The 25829-nt window shown below is 47.3% G+C and overlaps 1 protein-coding gene across 2 annotated transcripts in view; it reads left to right on the top strand.

Moving 5' to 3' along the window:
- SNX7 (sorting nexin 7) overlaps positions 1-25829 on the top strand; it is a 74457-nt gene that overhangs the window by 27021 nt on the left and 21607 nt on the right. For both annotated transcript variants that reach the window (XM_066247235.1, XM_066247236.1), the window contains exons 5-7: positions 412-610; positions 6272-6471; positions 10165-10251. In XM_066247235.1, coding sequence (XP_066103332.1) covers positions 412-610; positions 6272-6471; positions 10165-10251 — 486 coding nt within the window. The remainder of the gene's footprint in view (positions 1-411; positions 611-6271; positions 6472-10164; positions 10252-25829) is intronic.

Below are 25829 nucleotides of genomic sequence, written 5' to 3'. Positions count from 1 at the left end.
TGGAGAAGCAAATGGGCGCTTCTCCTATGTGCCTTGGCCGGGAATCGAACCTGGGTCCCCCACACGCCAGGCCGACGCTCTACCACTGAGCCAACCGGCCAGGTCCAGGATCTTTCTAAACCTTGCTCTTTTAAAGATGCGGGCTCTGAGGAACCGCGGAGACGTGTTTTACTGTGAGAAGGACCGTGGCCAAAGCGGCCGACACTTAGAAGAACTTTGCCCTAATAAAACCCACCCGCCTCAAACCAGCCTGGAAAAGTGGACGGCTACGAAATGTCTTAATTCCCTTTATTTTCTTCTTCTCCGTCAGGTTCCTTTTTCTGTTGGGTCTTGAAATGGAATCGCTTGCTTTGACCACAGATGTTTCACTTCTGATGTGGTTTGTTTGTTTGTTTGTTTGTTTGTTTCTAGGAACTGTCGGCTCACAGGAAGCAAGGTCCGGGATTGCTCAGCAAGGTGGGGCAGACCGTCCGGGCGGTCGCCCTGTCCATGAGGGGGGTCAGAAGTCGCCCCGAGGAGTTCATGGAAATGAGTGACTTTATCGAAACGTTCAGCCAGAAGATCAACTTGATAGACAAGATATCTCAGAGAATTTACAAGGAAGGAAGGGGTATGTAACATCACCAGGGCATTAGTCATAAAGTGTGTTTACTTTCTGACAGGTTGTCACATCCAAGAGGGCAGTAGGACAGTGAGACATTAGCGCTTGTGTTTGCTGTGTGTGTGTGTGTGTATATATATATATGTGTGTGTATTATATATATATTATTGACTGATTTTTAGAGAGAGGAGAGAGAAAGGGGGGAGGAGCAGGAAGCATCAATTCCCATAGGTGCCTTGACCAGGCAAGCCCAGGGTTTCAAACCGGCGACCTCAGCGTTCCAGGTCGACGCTTTATCCACTGCGCCCCCACAGGCCAGGCTTGTCTTTGCTTCGTGACCAGCATCTCCGTCTGGGTCCGCGGGGCCTGTCTGGTCTTGCCCGCTGCTCACTTTCCCATCGGCGCCCCTAGCACCTGAGTCATAGTTGTATTTAAATTCCTGGTCTCATAGTTCCAACGTTCCTGCCCTGGGGGAAGTTTGCTCCGTCTCCTCAGATTGTGGTGTTTGCCTCGTATAAATAAGCCTTGAGATTTTTTTTCTTGATAGCAGGACACAACGTATCCGGTGAGAGCAACTGTGTACACTGTGGTCACCGGGTGTTGAGGTGTGGGGGCGGGGAGCGTCCTGCAGCCCTGCGGTCACGTCTGAGTCTCTTCCTGCGCCAGTGCCTCTGGACTGGACGTCACCAAAGGCTCCGGGGTTTCCCTCCCCCCTGGGACGGGACACGATGGCCAGAGCGGGCTGGAGTTGGGCACGTCCCTCCCCGCCGGTCGTTCGGTGAGGCTGAGACAGCATCCCGGCACGCCGGGCTCTGTGACACGTGTCCCCTGAGGTCGGGCCTTGTTGAGAACAACGTGGTGCTGTGGCTGTTTCACCGTGCTTCATTGTCCCACGCAGGAGGGGTTCTGACTGGCCCGTACTGTGGTACCTGGTCGAGCTCCCGGGGGTGAATCTCACGGTATTGTAGGGCCCGGGGTCGCCGGGAGATTTTGCCTCTCTGTGTTGTCCACCTGGACCTTTCTCAGTTCCAGGCCCTGCCTCCTACCCTGGTACTGGTTCCTGAGCCGGTTCCCCCTCCAGAGTGTCTGTCCTAGAAAGGCCGAGTCCTTGCATTGACCCGTCTGTCATTCCAGTGCTGGGGGACAGCTGCTTGTCCTGTGTTCCCCCCACACACACACCTTGCAGTTCCAAGAAGAGATGTTGACTTCTCACCCTATTCAGCATTTTAGCAGTTGTTACGCCCGGGTGACGACTTCCCAGCTCCTTACGCAGGAGGCGCGTGACCTGAGGGACACGAGGTTAGAACAGCACCTTCAATGTGCGGCTTCTGCCCAGATGCTTGGTGACAACTGCTGATCCTTAAATGACTTGGAAGGTAGTCAGAACGATGACGGGGGAGTCAACCCTGAGCTGAAGGTTTGGGATGGAGCTGTATGAAGTTGGCCCCCATATTCAACGTGGACCACTGCTTAAAATCAAAGAAGTGACGTTTCAGAAAATAGGGTTTCCACATTTTCTAGTGATTTTGGAAGAAACAAGTGATCTCTGTATTAGGCCTGAGTATGGCAGAGAGATTTGTATATTGGAAAATAGGTCCCTTTTCTTATTTTTCTAGCACTATTTCCTTTGTCTAGTTTCTTGATGGGGTTTTTTATTTGTTTGTTTGTTTGTTTTAGTTTATCAGACTTTATTCTGTGATGTTCTTTTCTAATTCCATGATGACTTTTTGCTAATTTTCTGATTGCATTTACCTATGTTAAAAACAGATGGCTAAGTCAGGAAATACATTCCTAATATACATTGGTTTTAGAAATGAAGTCTTACAGATCTGTATATCGATGTATATTGATGGCTTTTTTTTTATGGTTTGTACCCCCCATTAAACTGTAAGTTCAGTCAGGACAAACAAGGAAAACATTTGTTGTATTTCTAGTATCTAGATAGCGACTCACGTGTAGCAGGTGCTCAATGAAAATCTTTCTCAGTGAGTGAAAACGTGAATGAGTGAACATACGTTTTGGTGGAAGGGAAATTTATCAAGAAGCAGTTGGCTGTTAAAAGAGAGAGAGAAAAGAATCGTTGTAGCTGAATGTATGTTGCCCTTTGTGTGCCTTCTTGAGCATTGACATGACCTGTAATGAGGTCACTGTCGGGACTGAATATAGTTTGTTTATTTAAACGTTCTTGGGCTGCCCTTGTGTTTACCATTTGTCTTCTTTTCTTTCTTTTTTTTTTAATCTCAAGAAGCTAATTGTTGTAACAAGGTTCTGTAATTCCAGTTCGGTTAAGGTGATTCTTAATGCCTAGTTGAGTGGACTGCCCATTCAGATTGGCCGCTGAAAACTCTTGATGCTTAAGGGGTTTTTTGTGTGTGTGTGTGTGTGTGTATTTTTCTGAAGCTGGAAATGGGGAGAGATAGTCAGACAGACTCCCACATGCGCCCGACCGGGATCCACCCGGCACGCCCACCAGGGAACAATGCTCTGCCCACTAGGGGGCGATGCTCTGCCCCTCCAGGACGTCGCTCTGTTGCAACCAGAGCCACTCTAGCACCTGGGGCAGAGGCCAAGGAGCCATCCCCAGTGCCTGGGCCATCTTTGCTCCAATGGAGCCTCGGCTGCGGGGAGGGGAAGACAGAGACAGAGAGGAAGGAGAGGGGGAGGGGTGGAGAAGCAGATGGGTGCTTCTCCTGTGTGCCCTGGCCGGGAATCGAACCCGGGACTTCTGCACGCCAGGCCGACGCTCTACCACTGAGCCAACCGGCCAGGGCGATGCTTAAGGGTTTTTATAACGTATCAATATGCTTTACATTTGCCCGTGCAGGGGAACAGGCTAGAGATCTTTGATGCCCTCTCATCTTGGCGAAATGCTTGGAGGCAGACCGGATTTTGTGATGGGCCTTGTCGATTCAAGCTCTCGTTTTTGGGGTGTGAGTGCCAGGAGCCCTGTGGTTGGGGGGGGGTCTCTTGTCCCGAGGACACAACAGCCCCCGTGTCCAGGTCCCACTCGCTGTAGTGGACTGTTCTCTGTCGTAGCTGTAGGAGCCAGAGCTGGAGAGGCCGTTCCATTCAGGTTCAAATCCAAGAATCTGGCAATCACGGTCTTTTCATTTTTTTAATTAAGTTTTTTTTTTTTTCTATCATTTGATTTTGGGTTCCCCGCGTTGACTTGGCAGGTTGCATCCACCCCTCATCTGTCCTGGTGGTTAAAGCAGGAGGAAGGCCCCGTCCTGAGCTCCCAGTCGAGAGGGCGAGGGAGAACAAACATATTCACAAGTTACAGGGCCACTCATTAAGTGTCCGCAAACAAACGTGATTTCAGTGCAACGTCAGCATGGTTCAGAACTTCCGGGAGTGCTAGGTTCATTTTTACGATGGGTAAAAGTAAATATTGAACAAGTTAAATGACACACATCGACACCTGCACCAATGGAGAGAAGAAATAGAGGAGGGTATTTTCGTATTTGTTTGGTATGGACTTTATTTATTGAAGGCACAGGATCAGCCTCAGTAAGGAGGGTGAATCTGGAGGGGCTCTAGTGGTCATTAACCCTAATACCTTCAGTAGGCGACTGCTAATACTTCTATTGTTAAAAAATTATTAAATATTTGTTCAGTTTACTCTATCATATAAACTTTTGAAATGATGATATTTTAATTTAGAGCAGTGTAATGTTACAACTAACCCTAATGAGAAGATGATTAAATATATAGCTTTTAGCTGTATTTTTATGGCTATCTGACATATAATGCTCACTGCTTATACATTCTCTAACATCTAAAAAAAACAACTCACTAGTCTGACCAGGTGGTGGTGTCGTGGGTAGTGCGTCAGCTTGGAAAGTGAAAGATCCAGGTTCAAAACACCGAGGTCACCAGCTTGAGCTCAGGATCACTGGCTTGAGTGTCATAGACATGACCCCATGGTCGCTTGCTTGAGCCCAAAGGTCGCTGGCTTGAAGCCCAAGGTCACTGGCTTGAGCCCAAGGTCACTGACCTGAGCAAGGGGTCCCTCATTCTGCTGTAGCCCTCCCGTCCCCGGTCAAGGCACATATGAGAAAGAAATCAGTGAATAACTAAGGTGCCACAACAAAAAATTGATGCTTCACTTCTCTCTCCCTTCCTGTCTGTCCATCTGTCCCTCTCTCTGTCTCTCTCTCTTTGTCTCTGTCAAAACAAAACTCACTAAAAGTTGACAGTGTGAAAGCAAAAATGTAAAAGTATTCAGATTTTAAAAAGAAATACAAATTTTTGAATAAATGGCTTATCAAGTATTGGGTAGTCCATTTGTTACTCATTTATTCTTTCATCGATGTGAAAATATTTATTGGACCCATTATGTATCAGGCTTTGAGATGAAAAAAAGAGTAAAAGAGTTAAGACTCAGCCCCTGTTTGAAGGAGCATATGAACTAGAGTATTCAGTTACACAAGCAACCATGATAGCGTGGGGTAATAGCATAAAATTACAATTGAATATATGTATAAAATTGTGATCAGCACATTGAGGACAAAACACCCAGGCACACTTTGGCACAGAATGGGAAGTGGTTGACTCACACACTATGGTGGGAGGGCTTGGGAGCAATGCACTGGGGATGGGAACCGCGGACGACAAGGCAGAGAGACATGTGCAGGCTTTTAATTAGGAGAAATCGTGAGCTGGTCATCATCAGATTATTTTGGCTTTAATTAAATTATCTTTGGGATAGAATCTCAAGTGTTGGATCCAAGGAGGCAAGGTGAAGACTGATCATAAAGGATGTTCTAAATCCTAAAAAAACTTCAGTGTTTATATACTGTGACAAAAATGAAAATAATAAGACTAGGTGAAAATTCTTTCAGGCATGCAGGTGAGAGATGCTGATGACAGTGGAAGTGAGGATAGGTGGGTGGATGGATGGATGGATAGATGGGTGGGTGGGTGGGTGGGTGGATGGATGGATGGTTGGGTTAGTGGATGGATGGATGGATGGATAGTTGGGTGGGTGGATGGATGGATGGATGGATGGATGGATGGATGGATAGGTGGGTGGGTGGATGGATGGATGGATGGATGGGTGGATGGATAGGTCGATGGATGGATAGTTGGATGAGTAGATGGATGGATAGTTGGGTGGGTAGATGGATGGGTGGGTGGGTGGATGATGAATGGATGGATGGATGGATAGTTGGGTGGGTTGATGGATGGATGGTTGGATAGGTGGGTGGGTGGTTGGATGGATGGATGGGTGGGTGGGTGGGTGGGTGGGTGGGTCACTGGGAGAATTTCCCACCAAGTAGGATATGTGATCAGGAGAAGGGGAGCCAGGAGACAAGTTTTGTTTTTACGTCACATTGCCGTGAGACACTCAGATGTGGCATGCTTAGCAGGCAGGAGTCCATGCAGGTATGATGCTCGTACAGTTTATCATCCGAGCCAGGGCACTTCTGAGACTCGACGCTCATGCTTTTATTGATTACTCTTGCACAGCAGTCATTCACCAACTGGCCCGAGCAGACTGGGATGACCTGTCCACTTACTGAAGGATGATATCCGATGTCCCTTGTTCATGCAATGGAACATGTGCAAAACAATGACAAAAAATAGGTCCCTTTCTTACTGGCGATCAGCAGAGATTTTAAAACGTCTATAAGCTGAAGAATGTATTTATTTATTTTTATGTTCTAGAATATTTTGATGAGCTGAAAGAATATGGCCCAATTCATACTCTGTGGTCAGAGTCGGAAGAAGATCTGGCAGACACACTGAGCGGCGTGGCCAGCTGCATTGACAGATGTGGCAGGGCCACCGAGAAGCGTCTGTCTGGCCTGTCGGAGGCCCTGCTCCCCGTCGTCCATGAGTACGTGCTGTACAGCGAGATGCTGATGGTGAGAACGCCTGCCCTGCTTTCCCCGCAGTCCCTGAGCTGGTGGTGAGCTTAAGGGGTCAGTGTCTCTCTCTGCTTCTGCACCCCTGACTTCCTGCCCGGGCAGGATGCTAGGCACATGGGTACCAGAGGAAGTATTGACTCACCGCCCCCATGGATTGATGAGTGGAAGAATACATGGAGAAAAGGCGGGACCATTCAACAGGAACAATGACTGTTGAGAAGATGGTACGTGGATTTGGATTTGAAGCATCCTCAGCCGAGACTTAGATCAGGGATGCGAAGTAGTTTTTCCACTGTTTTAAAATGTTACTTTAAAAATTTGTTACGCGCCTGACCAGGCAGTGGCGCAGTGGATAGAGCGTCAGACTGGGATGTGAAGGACCCAGGTTTGAAACCCCAAGGTTGCTGGTTTGAGCATAGGCTCGCCAGCTTAAGCTCAGGTTCACTGGCTTGAGTAAGGGATCACTGGCTTGAGTTCAGGGTCTCTGGCTTGAGCGTGGGATCATAAACATAACCCCATGGTTGCTGGCTTGAGCCCAAGGTTGCTGGCTTGAGCAAAGGGTCACTGGCTTTGCTGTAGCCCTCTGATTAAGGCACATATGAGAAAGCAATCAATGAACAACTAAGGATACTAAGGAGCCACAATGAAGAATTGATGCTTCTCATCCCCGTTCCTGTCTGTCTGTCCCTATCTGTCCCTCTCTCTGCCTCTCTCTTTGTCACAAAGCAAAACAAAACACTACAAAATTGGTTATGCATTGAAGATTTCTCTGTGTGTGTTGAAAGAGTGGCTTCCCCACCACAGCGCGGTCCATTTGATCAAGGAATACATTGAAAGCCCTTGAGTAGGATCTGGGTGTTTGCTCTGCCTTCTGAGTGCTTCTAAAAAGAAATCCTTCCTGTTAGGATGTTTTTCTTTCACTATTTGAGAAACGCTTCTCTTCCTCTTTACAGCCAAGTTGTGCATGTGACCTCCTCAGTTCAAGTTAAGGTTTCCAGCTATCTGGGCTTTAGCAACACAATCTGCAAATCTCCTGCTTCTCCATCTCATCCCCGACTCCCAGTCCCGGCGTGGTCTGCTGCCTTGGGGTCCGGCACTGCAGGCGGGCAGTGGGGGATGGAGTGGGCTCACGTTCAGGGAGACCACAGAGCCCACGTCCTCTGCACTTATCGCTGGAGCTGCGTCTGGTGTCTGTTCTCGTGTATTCTTGATTTGAGGAGGGCATTTGGTTTCTTATTTTGTTCTGTCTTGGTAAGACAAACTGTTTTTGCCTTTTCAGCCCGAGGTCCACCTTTTCTGTTTCGATCATAACTAGGTTTTGTTTTGGTGCTCAGTAAATTATTCTGTGAGGATTTCAGGTTTCTGCCGTTACTTGACCGCACGGGGTCTTTCTGTGGACAAACGCCTCTCGCTTCCCAAAGATCTCTTAACGTCTCACCCACTGAGGGGTCCCCTCCTTGACCCCGTCTGTTCCCTCGGCTACGTTCTCTTGTTTCCCCTCATTATTGATCTCCTCCGCCTTGTGTGACTGTTCAAAGAGATCTGATTGGTATCATGTAAAGGAGTGTATTCCTTTCTCTTAGTCGAGTGTTTTTCTCTTTATTATGTGAAGATAGAAATTATGCCATTTAAATCACGTATCATTAAAAGTGCGGAGAAATTATAATAGCAACTAGAAAGCACTATTTTTTTAGGGCCTCGTTTGATTGTGTTATTTCATGGGACTCCTAGGGTTTAATCAGCAGCATTGATGTTGAGGTCTGGTTCTGGTTTATCCTGGAAGGTTCCCTACAGTGTGAGCTAAAATCATGAACAGCACAGGCCTGGACAGAATGGTTACATTTGGGTCAGTTTTTACTAGCTGTCTTCTGAAGCACCCCTCCTCTTACCCCAAAGTTCTATCTACGCGAAAAACAGTACTTTAAATGTGTGAAAACGGACCTTAAATAAACGGGACTCGGTTGGTCTGTGTGTCACTGAGAAGGGAAGGGGATCTTGACATTAATGGCAATTAAAACAGAAGTGAATATAAAAGGGCTTTGTCTTGAGTTCTGTAAACATGGGCGAACTCCCGATCTCCTTGGAATGTTTCCAGAGAGGTTCCACAGGCACCGGGCGAGAGTGAGGGGCTTTCAGGGTGCGTTCCACCCACACACACCCCCTCCTCACTCAGCCAATCAGGGTGCGTTCCACCACACACACACACACACACACACACACACACACACACCCCTCCTCACTCAGCCAATCAGGGTGCGTTCCACCACACACACACACACACACACACACACACACACACACACCCCTCCTCACTCAGCCAATCAGGGTGCGTTCCACTCCCCCACCCCCCACCCCCGTCCTCACTCAGCCAATCAGGGTGCGTTCCACCCACACACACCCCCGTCCTCACTCAGCGAATCCACGTCGGGGGCCCTTCCCAGCCTCAGAAGACATCGGATTTCTCATTCAGCCCCTTCTCTCTTTTTTTTTTTTTTTTTGTGATAGAGACAGAGGGACAGACAGGAACAGACAAGCAGGAAGGGAGAGAGATGAGAAGCATCAATTCTTCGTTGCAGCACCTTAGTTGTCCATTGATTGCTTTCTCATATGTACCTTGACCCGGGGGGCTATAGCAGAGCGGGTGACCCCTTGCTCAAGCCAGCGACCTTGGGCTCAAGCTGGTGAGCCTTGCTCAAACCAGATGAGCCCGCGCTCAAGCCAGCGACTTCGGGGTTTCGAACCTGGGTCCTCCGTGTCCCAGTGCGACGCTCTACCCACTGCGCCACCGCCTGGTCAGGCTCAGCCCCTTCTCAGGTATGTCCTTGCGTTAACTCTCCCTGTTTGAGTCGTCTTTCCCTTCACCTATAGAGGACACTTGCGTTCATTACTACAGTCTCACTGTTTGATTAATACCAGAACAAACAGTGAGAGATGAGCTCGCATAACACGAGTCCTCGGGTCGGTCCACGGGGCCCGCAGAGCATGTCTTGGAAGAAAAGTGAGATGGCAAGAGGCCAGCCAGCGTCGCGAGAAGTCACAGGTGAATTCTGCACTCCAGCCCTCCCGCAGCGGTGCGTGGCGCTTACCGGCTCTGAAACGAGAAGTCGTGTCTGTTCAGGAGAACAAGGTGGAGCTCCTGTCAGTCAGAGAGGAGGCCTCGGTTTCTCATCCAGAGCTGGGCTAGTTGGTCGGCATTTATATACTTGAAGCTGAAATGAAAAGTGAAGGTGGCAACGGACACTTCCGTGTTCTGGTTCCCCATTGTCGCTGAGAAGCCACCCCTGGCTTGTCAGATTAAAGGGCCGCCGGGGACTGTGGGTACTTTGCGGTGAGGGGCCCCTGGGACCCCCGCCTGCAGCAGCGGGTCTGCGCCGGAGCAGCTGTGTGCGGTGCTCCCACCGGCCCTTCGTTCGTCTTGTTCTGCGCTCTTTCTGAAGACCGGCGCGTGGCTAGAGGGATGCATCGGAAGCCGTCAATCAAACGCTTCACCCAGCTGGGAGAACCCGAGGGTTGATGAACACATTTTCCTAAACACTTGCTTTCTGTTTAGCCTTTAGAGATTAAAAAAAAGAAAAAAGAAAATTTTAAGTCCTGTTATATCCCCAGGTGAACGATAACTATTTATATTCTGAAATGGATATTTCTTTTCCTTCTACCAAGAGGACTAAATCGCTGTGCTCTAACCCCAAGGGTGTGATGAAGAGAAGAGACCAAATACAAGCGGAACTGGATTCCAAAGTGGAAGCGCTGGGCTCTAAAAAGGCGGAGACGGAGCTGGTAAGTTTTTTAAGTTTCTTGATCCATGCAACTCGATACACTCGGCGACCTGACACTTGTGTTAGCAATGGGGAGCTCCGCTTGCATGCTCGCTTTCAGGAACTCCACAAGTGGTACGAAGATCTCCCCTCAAAGTCGGTCACACGTCGAGTGGCCAGGGAGCCTGCACGCTTCCCAGTGTTGCCTTTCTGCTTCTGTCTTGTGTTGTCTGGTACGATGAGTCAAGGATGAAGCTGATTTCTTTTTAATTGGAGTGTTAGACAAAGGTATGAAAAATAACCTAGTGTTATTCTGGAAGGTACGTACTCAGTCTGTAAATTTACTTATTGGTTTCCTAAGATATTTATACAAAATACGTTGGTGTTCTTAATAGACTTTTTTCTAGCTATTGTAAGAACCTTTACAAAAGTGAAGTATCTGTCCTTTCAAGTTTCATCCTTTTCTTAAAATACCTTTTTATGGACATTTTCAAGCATACGAAGAGGTCCAATAATGCAATGCATTCACATGTCCACCACTGGGCTTTCTTCATTCGCAACATTCACCCCACTTTTCTCATCGCTGTTTTTTCTCACCTTTTCTTTTGCCCCTAAAGTGTTCTCACAGGACATTCTTTTGTTCCAAATATTGTGTTATCATGCGAGGCATGATGTTATCACCCACCCCATTTTAGTATTTATATTTTATTTTCAGAGTAATACCGTTCAGATTAGAATTCGTATTCTCATTTTACAATTGAGCAAGAGGCTTGGGAGGTGGCATCACTCAACTCCCTGAGACCGGGCTGCCGCTCAGAGAAGCAAGTTCAGAACGGAAGGATTAGGACTTCAGTAAACTTCCATTGAGCTCTCGGTGAAAGAAACATTTTTGTTTTAATTGAAGGGCGTAGATAAGTACTGAGCACACTTACGGCAGGTGAGCAGGGGTGTCCTTGAAACCCCCGTTAATTTGTAGTGTTGTAGCCCCCCCATCCAAACTGCCCTAATTTCTCTCTTGTTTTAATCATTTTCTAACCCGAGATATGATGTCCTTACTGATTTTCTTTTCTTTAAATTATCGTCTTTTTCACTCCATAAGGCGGCACTTATTTTTTCCCCAAAAAGTGGAGGGGAAAATGCCCGTGTGTCTTATGGAGTGAAAATACAGTACTTTATTAAATATTTGAACACATCATTAGGTTCAGAATATTTTTTTTTCCTTATCTTTCCCCCTTAAAACCCTAGGTGTGTCTTATGGGCAGGTGCGTCTTGAGCGAAAAAGACGGTATCTTTCTTACTTTCTCTCCTTTTTTGTAATCTAAGCCTGAAGGGCAGGACATTCTTATTTGTTTTCTGAAATGCTCTCAGCCCCAGCACAGTGCTTGGTGCAGGGCAGTCACTGGGTCAGCAGCTCAGGGATGAAGGAATGGAAACTGCAGTGACTGCTAGGATTTAGACAAACGTCAGAGTCCTAGAAACAAGACGTCTCTCCAAAATCAGACATTGCGCAGAACACTGAGACTTCGCTAAAAAGCGACCAGGAGTTAGCCTCCTCTTTCTAGACGGTGTTTACCTTTCAAACTCAAGTTCATTCCCATGAATGGGCTGTAAGTGGAACGTGGTGGACTTCTGTGGCCAGAGGAGAGGAATGGACCCTGGGAGAGAGAGTAACAGACCCCCAAGCGGTGGGACTAACCCAAGATGAACCTTTTCCATTCAGTAAGGGATGCGTGTGTGTGTGTGTGTGTGTGTGTGTGTGTGTAGCTATTTTATTTAAAGAGATAATTAGAAGGAACAAGAAAGGGGAGGGGACACATGCACATAAATTGTCATTGTATCTTTTGAACTGTCAGGGTTTTTTTTTACTTGCTAAATAACTTTTAAAGATATTGAAGTTAACAATGAAACAGAATTTGCCCTTGAAGAGATAGTAGAATAAATCAATTGTTTCAGAGTTTCAGGAGAAGAGTAAAATGGCTTAAAAACCAAGCATCTGCTCAGAATGGCTTATCTTCGTCTAGGGGAGCTGGGAGTATTCCAGCCTCAGAAACAAACGCAGGAAGAAATAGCTTGGGGCCAAAAGCGGCCGGGCTTTCCCAACTCAACTAAAATAGCACATTTTTTTTTTTTTTATTTTTTTTACCATTTGACTTGCAAATATTTTGTCTTTTGCTGTATAAAAAATTTCCTTGATCTCTCATTATCATCTAATGATCCATCTGTATTTGAATTCCATTTTGGGGTGTGCCAGGTTTTCTCTGAAGTATGTTTCTTACCTAGTTAGCTGCTACATTGTCAGATTAGAGAAAATGAGATACTCCACTTAACCTGCGTTATATTCTGTAAGGCGCTATATAAATTAAAGAAGATTTGAGACGGGGACATTGCAAGTACTTTTTTTGTTACCCATCCAAAGCAGTCTGTCCTGAAAATGCCTGGGAGCTAACGGAACGATTGGTGAATGGTACCGTGTACGTTCCCAAGCCATTTATTTGTTTACGGACCTCACTGCAACATCCCCGTGTGTTACGATTGGGCGTCTTCGGGAGAAACCTTCAAAACTGAACCTGACATGCTTGGTCACAGAACCACCGAAGGGAAGTTGCTGAGAAATATGCAGGGTAGGGTCACCATGGAAACGCACCCTGGTGAGGTCCTTCTAAGAAGCTATCCTTTGCAGTCACCATGGCGACCCTGGCAGAGAACTGAATAGAGCAATCTAGCCTGGTTGTTTACCATGGCAACTCAAGCAGGGCCACTTTGGAGACAACCCTGGGGCCGTGTCTAGGGAGACCCGCTGCTGGAGGCTGCCTTCTGAGGCCCCATCAAAGTCACCTTTGGGTGGCATGCTCCGTGCCAACCCAGCAGAGCAGCTCCTCGTGACAAGGTCATTGGAACAGAGCTCTCCCAAGAAGGGCAAAGGCGAGGGGCGTTGTAATTATTGGGTAGGAATGCAGCCATGGTGTGACATTCCAGAGGTCACGTTGGGCATGTCGGGTGCCGTCTGGGTGGGCTGGGTGGCAGACGGGTAGCAGGCTCAGGTCGTTTGCTGTGCCTGTCAGTCCGTACGTGCGGTGAATCGGCCGTGAGGACATTCCTGTTAGTTTTTCTCATCATCCGGATACAACCGTCCCACCCCCCCCCCAAAAAAAAAATCAGGTGTTTTCCTGCCAACTTAAATAATTCTTTAGAGTGAATTCCTTGATTTATTTCCTGGTCAGATGTAAAGAAGCTGCTTCTTCGGGCGGCTGTATTTCTTATCTCACAACAATAAGATGGACGGTTTCAAAGTGACCTCAACTCAGTCAAGACTTTCAGAACTCACGTGAAGGTCGGTGTATAGCTGTGGAGTTTTGTTCGCTTAGGCTTTGGAATGAGATGGGCGTGGGGTCGAATCCTGACTCCTCTGCTTTCTGGAATCTGTCTCCACAGACGTGCCTCTTAGCTTCCTTCAGCCTCGTTTTATCACGGACAGTTTGGAGAAATGGATGGTGCCTCGCTGGTCGGCTTATTTAAAGCACGGCGGCATTGCTGGCCGCTCTTGTTTTAGAATCGGAGACGGGTCTGTAAAGTGACTAAGGGGTCGTTCCCTGGGGAGCCCGGAAGGCACTTCACGTGGAGTGGGTGTTGCGAAAAGCGGGCAGAGCTGCACAAGCATGCCGGACGGAGGGCCCCAGCTGAGGAGCAGAGAGCCGCGTCCGGCGGAGAGGGGGTGCGGCAGAAGGTGGCACTGGCAGATCGGAAGGGGCTCTTGGCATTGGTGAGGAGGGAGGCGCCGGACACGTAATGAGGGCCTGAACTGAAGAGGCAGGTGGCCGTGGCACTGCTGGGGGCAGTGAGCTTGAGAGGGATGTGGGTGGGAGGTAGACTTCGTAGCGTGGGCAGTGAGCTTGAGAGGCATGAGGGTGGGAGGCAGACTTCATAGCGTGGGCAGTGAGCTTGAGAGGCATGAGGGTGGGAGGCAGACTTCGTAGTGTGGGCAGTGAGCTTGAGAGGCATGAGGGTGGGAGGTAGACTTCGTAGCGTGGGCAGTGAGCTTGAGAGGGATGAGGGTGGGAGGTAGACATCGTAGCGTGGGCAGTGAGCTTGAGAGGGATGAGGGTGGGAGGTAGACTTCGTAGCGTGGGCAGTGAGCTTGAGAAGGATGAGGGTGGGAGGTAGACATCGTAGCGTGGGCAGTGAGCTTGAGAGGGATGAGGGTGGGAGGTAGACTTCGTAGCGTGGGCAGTGAGCTTGAGAGGGATGAGGGTGGGAGGTAGACATCGTAGCGTGGGCAGTGAGCTTGAGAGGGATGAGGGTGGGAGGTAGACTTCGTAGTGTGGGCAGTGAGCTTGAGAGGGATGAGGGTGGGAGGTAGACTTCATAGCGTGGGCAGTGAGCTCGAGAGGGATGAGGGTGGGAGGCAGACTTCGTAGTGTGGGCAGTGAGCTTGAGAGGGATGTGGGTGGGAGGTAGACTTCGTAGCGTGGACAGTGAGCTTGAGAGGCATGAGGGTGGGAGGCAGACTTCATAGCGTGGGCAGTGAGCTCGAGAGGGATGAGGGTGGGAGGCAGACTTCATAGCGTGGGCAGTGAGCTTGAGAGGCATGAGGGTGGGAGGTAGACTTCGTAGCGTGGGCAGTGAGCTTGAGAGGGATGAGGGTGGGAGGTAGACTTCGTAGCGTGGGCAGTGAGCTTGAGAGGGATGAGGGTGGGAGGTAGGCTTCGTAGCGTGGGCAGTGAGCTTGAGAGGGATGAGGGTGGGAGGTAGACTTCGTAGCGTGGGCAGTGAGCTTGAGAGGGATGAGGGTGGGAGGTAGGCTTCGTAGTGTGGGCAGTGAGCTCGAGAGGGATGAGGGTGGGAGGTAGACTTCGTAGCGTGGGCAGTGAGCTTGAGAGGGATGTGGGTGGGAGGTAGACTTCGTAGTGTGGGCAGTGAGCTCGAGAGGGATGAGGGTGGGAGGTAGACTTCGTAGTGTGGGCAGTGAGCTTGAGAGGGATGAGGGTGGGAGGTAGACTTCGTAGTGGGGGCAGTGAGCTCGAGAGGGATGAGGGTGGGAGGTAGACTTCGTAGTGTGGGCAGTGAGCTCGAGAGGGATGAGGGTGGGAGGTAGACTTCGTAGTGGGGGCCGTGAGCTCGAGAGGGATGAGGGTGGGAGGTAGACTTCGTAGCGTGGGCAATGGCCCATGTCTCCAGCTCTCAGGGACTCTCAACATTTCTAGCTTACGAGAAAGGGCAGCCAGGGGCCCGATCCATGGGGCTACAGTGTAACAGGAAGAAGAAAATTGGAGATGTGTAACTTCGTGTCACGATAAGGTGACAGTTAAGGTACGGGTGTTCAACACACACCTTTCAGCAGGTGTTGTTAGACCCCCCCCCCATGTGAGAGACACGATGCCAGGCCCCGCAGAGGCAGTGGTCCAGGGAACAGGCCCCCCCACCAAGGCCCGTGTTCTAGCTGGTAGAGACGACAAGAAATCAAGAATTCATTAAAATGGGTAGTAGGCTGTCACACAGGGCTAAGTATGGGGGGGCGGGAGTGTTGGGGAGCCGCACAGTGTGAACTTAGGGCTCAGGGAAGGTCTTACCAAGAGGTGATTAAGTCACACCGGGGAAGAGGTGAAGTTTTGACCCACCGGGGTGACGAGCATGTCAGGCAGGAAATGCCTGCGTGTTTCAGGACACGCCAGGGGGACCGGCGTTGCTAGAGTGTAATGAGCGAGCAGATGAGTCGTGGGAAAGGAGGCCAGAGAGGTCACCAGGGGCCAGATCCCACAGATCGGGGACTCAGATCGGTGGGATAGAAACGGTCCCGGGAAAGAGGGACACGGAGTTCTCAGGCCGTTAGCTCGGGCAGGACGTAGGGGTGGTGTGTGCCCAGGGACAGGAGGACGCCGTATCTGGAGACGTCACCGCGGGGTCCGGGAGGAGGTGGCGGGAAGGGCGCAGGCTCTGAGCATAGTTTGAAGGGAGAGCCGTTTGTTTGCTCTTTGGAGGCTGACGGATTGGGGTGGGGGAGGTTTGGGGACGGAGCCACTCTTGAGAGGAGGCCGACTCGGGCAAGAGCAGCTTCAGCAGAAATCAGATTTGGACGTGCAGGTGGGTGTGCCTGTCGGATACCCAAGCGGACATGGCGAGTAGGGCGTTACGTATAAAAATCCAGAGGTCGGGGAGGGGGACCCATCTGTAGTTTTATATACTTGGGGGTTGTTAGAAGATAGAACTTAAAAGGAAGAGATTTGCTGAGGTCACGAAAGCATGAGGAAAAAAAAAGAGGTCCCATGACTGAGCCCTGGCACATTCCAGCGTAAGGCATCAGAGAAAGAGGGACGTCTGGTGGAGAGGGAAGGGGATTCATGGAGCTTTGGCGGTTGGTCGGTAACCAGACCCATAGGAGGAACTGAACGTTTACCTAGAGTCATTCAACCTTTTTTTTAACTGCTTCTCCACTTATAAGGCATTTATAAAAACAGCCTGATAGGTCCTGGCCGGTTGGCTCAGTGGTAGAGCGTCAGCCTGGCGTGCAGAAGTCCCGGGTGGGCAGAGTGTCGCCCCCTGGTGGGCGTGCCGGGTGGATCCTGGTCGAGCACATGAGGGAGTCTGTCTGACTGTCTCTCCCCGTTTCCAGCTTCAGAAAATTACAAAAAAAACCCCAAAAACAGCCTGATAGAAAACGACTAAGATAAGTGGAGGTAATAAAATATTGCAAAAGAAGGTGAGAGTTCTCTTCCAGGCTCCAGGGAAGAAGATACTCTGTTCAAAGTCTGAGAACTTCTGACTGGGGAGAGATAAAGGTGTAACCAGAACCGAGACCCCGAAGGAAACGCCGATTTTCAGGAGGAACTTGTGGTTCTCGCAGTTAGTTACGAGCTTCTGGAGTCAGAGCTTCTGTTTGAAAATGCTTATTCATGAGATACCACCTCACTCCTGTTAGATTAGCTATTATCAACAAGACGGGTAATAGCAAATGTTGGAGAGGCTGTGGAGAAAAAGGAACCCTCATTCACTGTTGGTGGGACTGTAAAGTAGTACAACCATTATGGAGGAAAGTATGGTGGTTCCTCAAAAAACTGCAAATAGAATTACCTTATGACCCAGCAATCCCTCTACTGGGTATATACCCCAAAACCTCAGAAACATTGATACGTGAAGACACATGTAGCCCCATGTTCATTGCAGCACTGTTCACAGTGGCCAAGACATGGAAACAACCAAAAAGTCCTTCAATAGAAGACTGGATAAAGAAGATGTGGCACATATACACTATGGAATACTACTCAGCCATAAGAAATGATGACATCAGATCATTTACAGCAAAATGGTGGGATCTTGATAACATTATAAGGAGTGAAATAAGTAAATCAGAAAAAAACAAGAACTACATGATTCCATACATTGGTGGAACATAAAAATGAGACTAAGAGACATGGACAAGAGTGTGGTGGTTACCAAGGGTGGGGGGGGAGGGAGGACATGGGAGGGAGGGAGGGAGAGAGTTAGGGGGAGGGGGAGGGGCACAGAGAACTAGATAGAGGGTGACGGAGGACAATCTGACTTTGGGCGAGGGGTTTGCAACATAATTTGATGACAAAATAACCTAGAATGTTTTCTTTGAATATATGTACCCTGATTTATTAATGTCATCCCATTACCATTAATAAAAATTTATTAAAAAGAAAAAAAAAAGAAAATGCTTATTCATGTCCCCGCTTAACTGTAAGATAAACAGGTTCATCTGTGGAGCTAAATAAGGCTGCCGAATCCATTTTATTTTTATTTTTATTTTTGAATGGGTGATTTATAGTTTTCCACTCAAAGCAGCATTCAAATATAAATGAATATGAATACGTTTGACATTTAGCAATATGTGCACAGACTCGGAGACTTGGATCTGAAAATAATGCCATTGCTGCTTTAGCAGGGTATTTATGTTAGCGCAAAAAAAAAAAAATTGCATTTTCATAAGATCATTATAGTCCGGATTTGCATATTGCCACATTCCGTAGATACACACAGATCCCAAATTTATTCAAGCCGGTCCTTGCTCTGTGTGACTTGCTATTTTTGAACCAGCATTATGCTCTTATCTTCAAATAATGGTTATTAATCTTTGAATGTTCTTGATAGTGCTGCTGACAGAGCAACAGGGCCTTCTGTCTGAATTTTAAGGAAATGGTAATATTGACATAGTGTCTGAGTGTGTGGGTGTGAGTCTGTGTGTGAATGTGTCTGAGTGTGTCTATGTGTGAGTGTGTGAGAGTGTTTGTAAATGTGTGTGAGTGTGTGTGTGAGTGTGTGTGTCGTGTGTGTGTGTATGTGTGTGTGGTAGAGGATGGAGTTTGCCACTACCTTTTCTCAGATAACTTTGCCTTCCCTTTCTCCTGACCTTTTTACAAATTTATTCCTTCCTATCTGCCTCACTTCCTAATACCTGTTTTCCTCTCTTGGCTTCTTTGTCTGTTTGCATCTGTGTGTGAGTGGGGCACGCAGATGCCCATGTGTCCATATACACACTCACACAGCAGTGACGCACAGGGGGACATGCCCCAGGGGACGCAGAAGGGACTTGCTTCTTGCGTATGCCTTTTTATCGGCTTACGCTAGAACGCACCTGGAAGACTTCTCCTCACATCTCACTGGCCGGAGCTGCGAACAGTCCATGGTCAAACTAGTTACTTGGAGTGGACATGTGACCACCGGAATTGACTTAGACCAGCCACTATGTCCCCTGATGCAAATATCTAAACAAACAAACAAAACAAAACTGGGCTCTTTCCGGTCATGAGAAGGGGTGTAGGGAATGGATTTCAGGTCGACGGTTGATAAGGATGGTCCCCGCCTTCCTAGTGTGGCTGTGCCTTGGAGCCGGTGCGCGCGCTGGGCGGAGGCCAGGGTGGGTGCTGAGCGACTCGCTGGAGCGGGTGCGCGCGCTGGAGCGGGTGCGCGCGCTGGGCGGGGCCCAGGGTGGGTGCTGAGCAAGGCTGTCGTCAGGAAGACCTTTGGAGGACCCTCCCGGAGCAGAGCACCACGCAGCGCCGGGAATCTCTCCCTCTGCACCCCTCAGGGCAGAGCTCCCACTCAGGACATCGGCGTTGCAGTGGTCGGTGGGAGACCTATCCATGTGCTTCTGTTTATCAGCTCGTGAAGGGTAATAATGAACGTTTGATAAATAGCAAAAGAAAGCCCGCCGACCCTACAGAGAAGAGGCTGTTGAACCCGGGGATCGCTGTCTGGAGTCTGACCGTGTTGACTTTGTCCCTGTGCCGAGGGTCGCCGTGCCCCTGGCAGAGCAGTCTCTGAAGGGCTTTGACGGTGAGGTCCGAACCCCCGTGGCAGAGTCGCATGTGACTTCCGCCGTGGCGTCGGGCGCCTTTGTGGTGGCGGGCACAGTCCTCAAATTCTCCTTGCTCGGTTTCCTCACTGTGCAAGTCGTGTGTGATGCCGTCCCCAGAGCGTTGTCAAATCAGCACAGGAAAACCCTGAGCCCCACCGAACCAGCGTCAGATTGTGAATATTTTTTATAAACAGTATTAGAGGAACTTTCCTGGTAAGAATATATTGGCTGTTTCATGCTTCTAGATCGAAGTTTGAGAAGTGGTGTCTGTTTTCCTGTTTGCTAGCTGCACTATCACATTGTGGGTTTTTTTTGTTTTGTTTTGTTTTGTTTTAATGAGACGGAAATTACCTTGAGCTCCACAGTGACTACTGCCCTTGATACTTTAAAATGAAACTGATTGATATAGACTATCAAAAAGTTGTATCTGGACTCTATTGAATGACTTTAACTAGCTCTGGCTGGTGCTGTACCATTGATCTATGATGAGGGACCCTCTAAGAAGAACCATATATTCCTTTATCATGAGTGTCATCAGCACCAACTACGTGATATTTTTCCTTTATGAGGACAGGCCCCGGGGAGAAAATTTCATTCATAGCTCAGCAGTAGGGTTTCCCTTCTCCTGAGCCATCAGCCTTTCTCCCAGCCTGTCACATGTTGGGTTTTATCTCCAAAGCTGTCCCACACTCTGTCCCTCTGGTCCCTAGACCGTGCCGTCTGCCACTCCGACACATAAGTGTGTCTGTGTGTGTCCACCTTCCCCCTGGCTTTGCCTTGGTGTTTCCTCCCCTACTCTAACTCCCCCTTTGCACTAAGGTCTTTATCTGATTAATAGCTTTGAACTAGCTGCACAGTGTAATTGTGGAAGCCACCTGACATCTAAGAGGGAATGAGTGAGAAACGAAAGAACAGATAAGAACTAGAGGTGGAGTGCGCTCCAGCTCCTCTCAGAGGGGACCATGGTTTTTACTACACATCTGTGGCCCAGAACTGGTTTTAGTGACACGCCCCTTGGAATTCACCAACACCGGCGTGTCTGCTTTGAACACAAACTTGACCTGACTCACATTAACCGTTACCCAGAAAACTTGCCAGGGCTTCATTGAGGGCGAGGTAAAAAAAGAGGGGCCGCTTCCAAAAATTTTAGCCATGTGTAAAGATGGTAGCCATGGCCACCATCGCAGCTGCATGGCCCATGCAAGTTCGCATTTGATTCGGACAGACGGTAATGAAACAACGGAGCCAAGAACTGGTGGGCCATCATCTTTAATTCTAGCTTGTACCCGGTGGGCAAGAAATACAGTAGGAAAACACTTCCCATTCCATTCAGGGCTCCCAAAGCCACTGACTCATCCAAGTTTCCTAGAATCAAAGGTTTCTACCTCACCAGCCTTATTCACCTCTGTTCCCCATCTCCTTCTCTCTGCACAAACTCTGCACAAACTGGCTTCTCCTTCAGCATTCTGCCATCTCGGCTGCTTCTCCTCTCTTCGATGTGGCCTTTCTCTGCTCTCCTCTCTGCTCTCCTCCTAGAACGTAATCACTCTTCTCCCGGAACAACGTGATCTCTCTTCCTTTCAAAACCTTCTGGCGTGAAAGCCCTCCCCCAACATACACTAACATAATCATGCCCCTCCCAAGCAATCACCTGGGCGACGGGCTTCCATGTGGGCAGCGCCATCCCTGAGAAAGTGAGCATAGTATATTTTATCTGCCCAACACCATGCTATGTGCTCAGGGAAGCTACTGCCTAGGGAGGTTACTGCTTTGAGAGGAGAACGCATCACCCTAAGGTCTTGTGAGCGGGGCCCATGTGCAAGATGGTGGATGGATGGGGGGGGGGGGGGAAGGGCAGTGAGAGGCTGTAGCAGGGTGTGGTCATACCTGGTTTCCCAGGGACAAACTGATAAGCTCCCTGTTTTCCTCTAACCATATCTCCCACCCACCCCCACCCCGTCCCCCGCCACAGTCTTAACTGCTGCAGAAAAAGTAATAGGATAAGAAAAAATTCCAGTCATTCCCGCTCAGGATGAAAGAACTTCTAGGTGTGGTAGGCTTGTGAAGGTGTGGTTTGGATTGTGGCACGCTCTCTACCGTAGATATAATAGTTTACAACAGCGGTCCCGTATAGAAACTCGAAATGCATTCCATTTCCTTTTCATTTAGGTTTTTCTGTTAATAAGAAACGTGCCCTGCAGGTCTGTGTCACATCCCCGTCTCCCTGGGCCTGCCTCAATAAATATTTGATTCTGCTCAGAGCAGCAGCACACGGGGAGTCGGAGGCCTGGGGGGTGGGGGGCTTTGATTAACGGTTACTTAACTTGTGACCCGAATCAGACGTTAATTAGTCTTCACCCACGAACACGCAGAAAGAAGGCTTCCTTTGAAGAGAAAATGTTTTGAAGATGAATTAATGTGTGTAAAAGCTAGAGCTTGTGTCTGTAAACATTTTTGGTAAGCCAAGAGGCAAGAAAAATACAAAAGAATAATATGGGAGAGGCTGTCTTAGGGGTATCCTACCACATATTATGCAGGGGTCTCCAAACTTTTTACACAGGGGGCCAGTTCACTGTCCCTCAGACCATTGGAGGGCTGCCAAATACAGTGGTCCTCTCACTGACCACCAATGAAAGAGGTGCCCCTTCCAGAAGTGCAGTGGGGGCTGGATAAATGGCCTCATTAAAGTATGGATCATCTAGATGAGACTCCTAAAAACAAACAAGGACGTATTTCCACAAAGAGCAGAAGCAGTAGCCCTCTCTCTAAAGTAAGGGCACTTTGATTCAACATTGTCAGTCCTGGGCTTTAGAGAGGGAACCTCTCGGTGGGGGGCGGGGCGGTTAGATCACAAGTTGGAGAGGCTGGGTTCCGAGAAGAAGTGACAGAAATGTCACTGAAACCTCTAGGAGCCTTCTTTTCTCTTCATAGTAGAAGGGGAAAAATAATAGTTAACCTCATAACTGTCTTGTGAGAATTTAATGAGATCATAGGTGAGATGTTGTTTGGTTTAAGTACTGAAGAAAATAAAAACATTTTACTGCAGAAAATCATAGAGCCTGTGACGACGTCCTTAAATAAAATGAGTAAGTTCGGATTTTGGCTTTGAAATCGTTTTTAACGTCAGGACAACCTGATGAAATTACAGCCTATTACTAATCCTAGGTCAGTGGTAGTCAGCCTGATCTCTCCCGCCCACTAGGGGGCGCTCCAGCTTTCATGGTAGGTGGTAGCAGAGCAACCAAAGTATAAATAAAAAGATTCAACTATAGTAAGTTGTTTTATAATGATTTATTCTGCCAAACTTAGCGAAAATCCGACATAAAGTACTTGGTAAGTAATTATTATTATATGCTTTAACTTGCTGTAACTCTGCTTTATAAATTTTATAAAGTAAAGTGACTTCCCTACTTTATAAATCACCATTTATAAAGTAAATGTGGAACCGGTGGGCAGTTAGAAAATTTTACTACTAACAGAGATACAGAAGTGGGCGGTAGGTATAACAAGGTTGACTGCCCCGATCTAGATTATAGTCTTTAGAAGCAAATACAGGACATGATCATCTCTAAAGGGTTAAAAGACCTTGAGTTGTTTTTTTTTCTCTTTATTTTAAGGAGATGCATTATTCTTTTTTTTTTTTTAATTTTATTTATCGATTTGAGAGAGAGAGGAAGGGAGAAAGAGGGACAGAAACATCAGTCTGTTCCTGTATGTGCCCCGACTGGGGATCGAACCATCAACTTTTGCATATTGAAAGGATACTTTTTTATTGTTTATTTTTTTATGATTATTTTATTCATTTTAGAGAGAGAGAAAGGGAGCGAGTGAGCGAGAGAGAGAGAAAGAGAGAGAGAGAGAGGCAGGAACATCGATCGATCTATTCCTGTATGTACACTGACTGGGGATTGAACCAGCAACCTCTGCATTTTGGGGTGATGCTTCCACCAACAGAGCTATCTGGCCAGGGCAGAGAGAATGCTTTTTCTAAGGGGGACATTTTATTTTTTAAAGGGGAATATTTTATCACTTCCTATTCATTTTGAAATATCTCCTAATTTTTGTGAGCAGTCTATTAATAGGACCTCATGGAAGCACCCAGCAAGAAATGAATCCTCTTGAGTCTTATGCGTCTTTTCTGTGCCTGGATTATGCAGAGGACTCAAAGAGGAGCATTTCCTAAAATGGGACCATTTAAATCACTTACGTCCCATTGCCTCCAGTGTTACAGGAAATTATGAGTCTTCCTTTTTTTTTTTTTTTTTGAGGGATGTTAATGGTGTTGGCGGTGCTGATTTGACAGGTGATGTCAACGGCATTTGTGATATTTCATGACTCAATCTGTCATTTTTAGAAAGTGCATTGTGTTTTACTGCACAAGTTACATTTCGATAACATCCACCTGGGTTTCGGGGAGAGAGGTTTCTGCTTTTTAAGAAAGTGTGTATTATGAAGTATATAATAAAGGTGCTACTTAGTAATCCCACGTCTGCCTGAGTTGTGTCGTACAATCAAGCATCTCATTTCTTCAGACACATTTTACCTCTCTCACAAATCAGGAAATAACGTAATTTCCTTGTTAAGAGCTCTTATCTCTCCCCTGCAATTTAATTAATACTTGTTAAGAAGAGGTAGCTGTCAGATGAGAACGGAGGTTTTGAATTTTCTATTGTCTCCTGATGGAGTGGCAATCTAATTCTTTTTATTTAGGTACGTTATTTTCAAGAACTTTTCGAAATGATCATTTTCCAGCGTTTGTGATTATGAAGAAAAATTGTTAGCATTTGAATAAATAGACTGGATGGTTGATTTTATTCCATAAAAGGAAGTAATGGGGAAGCCGTTTAACAAAGAAACAGTAAAGATTTCTTTTTGAAGTAAAAATAGCTATTATCCTCAAATTGTATTGTTCTGCTCAAAAATTTTGGTGATACGTATCTTTAAGGGTTAAAAAAAAAACCCAAAAACCTTAGAAAGGCAGTAAGGAAACAAACCTAGATTCATTGCTATTATTTTTCTAAAATTATTCATTCAGCCCTGGCCGGTTGGCTCAGTGGTAGAGCATCAACCCAGTGTATGGAAGTCCAGGGTTCAATCCCCAGTCGGGGCACACAGGAGAAGCATCCGTCTGCTTCTCCACCCCTCCCCACTCACTTCCCTTCTGCAGCCATGGCTCAAATGGCTTGAGCAAAGTTGACCCTGGGCACTGAGGATGGCTCCATGGCCTCAGCCCCAGGCCCTAATATAGCTCCGTTGCTAAGCAGTGGAACTGCGGCCCAGATGGGCAGAGCATCGCCTGGTAGGGGCTTGCCAGGGTGAATCCCGGTTGGGGCGCCTGCGGAAGTCTGTCTCTGCCTCCCCACCTCTCGCTTAATTAAAAAAATAAATAAATAAAATGACTCATTCACTCTAGAAATATCACCTTGCCACTTGGCATAAGCACTGGAGACATTGTGGTCAGAAGAGGGACATGGGGCCCCTCCTGGCAGAGCTCCCATTCCCCCAGGGAAGTACGTAGACAGATAAACTGACGGCTAGTTCTAATGGATGTTAAGGAAGTGAGCCGTGGATTGAGATAGAGTGTAGCAAAAAGAACCTGTTTTGTACAGAAAAGTTGTTCTCAGAAGGATTATCAGAGGCATTGGTATTTAAGGTGAAAATAAAAGAGAATGAGACAGAAGGTTTTAAGTAGGATAATATTTCAGCTCTCTCACTATTCATTTGCCTCCTTTGATATAGCTCTTAATAATGTGTAAAAATGTTTTTTTACCCCAAAAAGCTCTGCTACATATTTTGATAAATTTATTCTGAAGTTATCTTTTTTTGTTTGTTTGTTTTTATATATCATAAACTATATATTTTTAAAATTTTATTTTCTGTGGGGTTTTTTGGTGTGTTTTTTTCTTTTTTTGGCCGAGTAAAGAAATGTAATTCACTTTAGCATATTCATCTTATCTCTGGCAATCCTCTCAATTATTTTTTATTTTACTAATGTGTTTATAAACTCTTTGGGATTTATTGTGCAGGAAATCCTGTCGTGGGTGCGTGTTGATAGTTTTGTCTCATTTATTCCATCACTATATTTCTTTTCTCGCTTCTTATCGAGTTGGTTAAAAGATGCGTTATAGTGATATTGACGATGGGACAAAATGCTTTCAAGATTTTTTCCATTAGTAATGATGTTTGCTATAGTTTTATTTATGTGTATATGTGTGTGTATGTATGTGTGTGTGTGTGTGTGTGTGTGTGTGTGTATTTTATCGTGTTAAGGTTGGTCTTATCTACCC

The sequence above is a fragment of the Saccopteryx bilineata genome, chromosome 11, assembly GCF_036850765.1.
Source record: "Saccopteryx bilineata isolate mSacBil1 chromosome 11, mSacBil1_pri_phased_curated, whole genome shotgun sequence".
Classification (NCBI taxonomy): Eukaryota; Metazoa; Chordata; class Mammalia; order Chiroptera; family Emballonuridae; genus Saccopteryx; species Saccopteryx bilineata.
The sequence above is the reverse complement of the archived record's forward strand: the minus strand, read 5'-3'. Positions and strand labels throughout refer to the sequence as shown.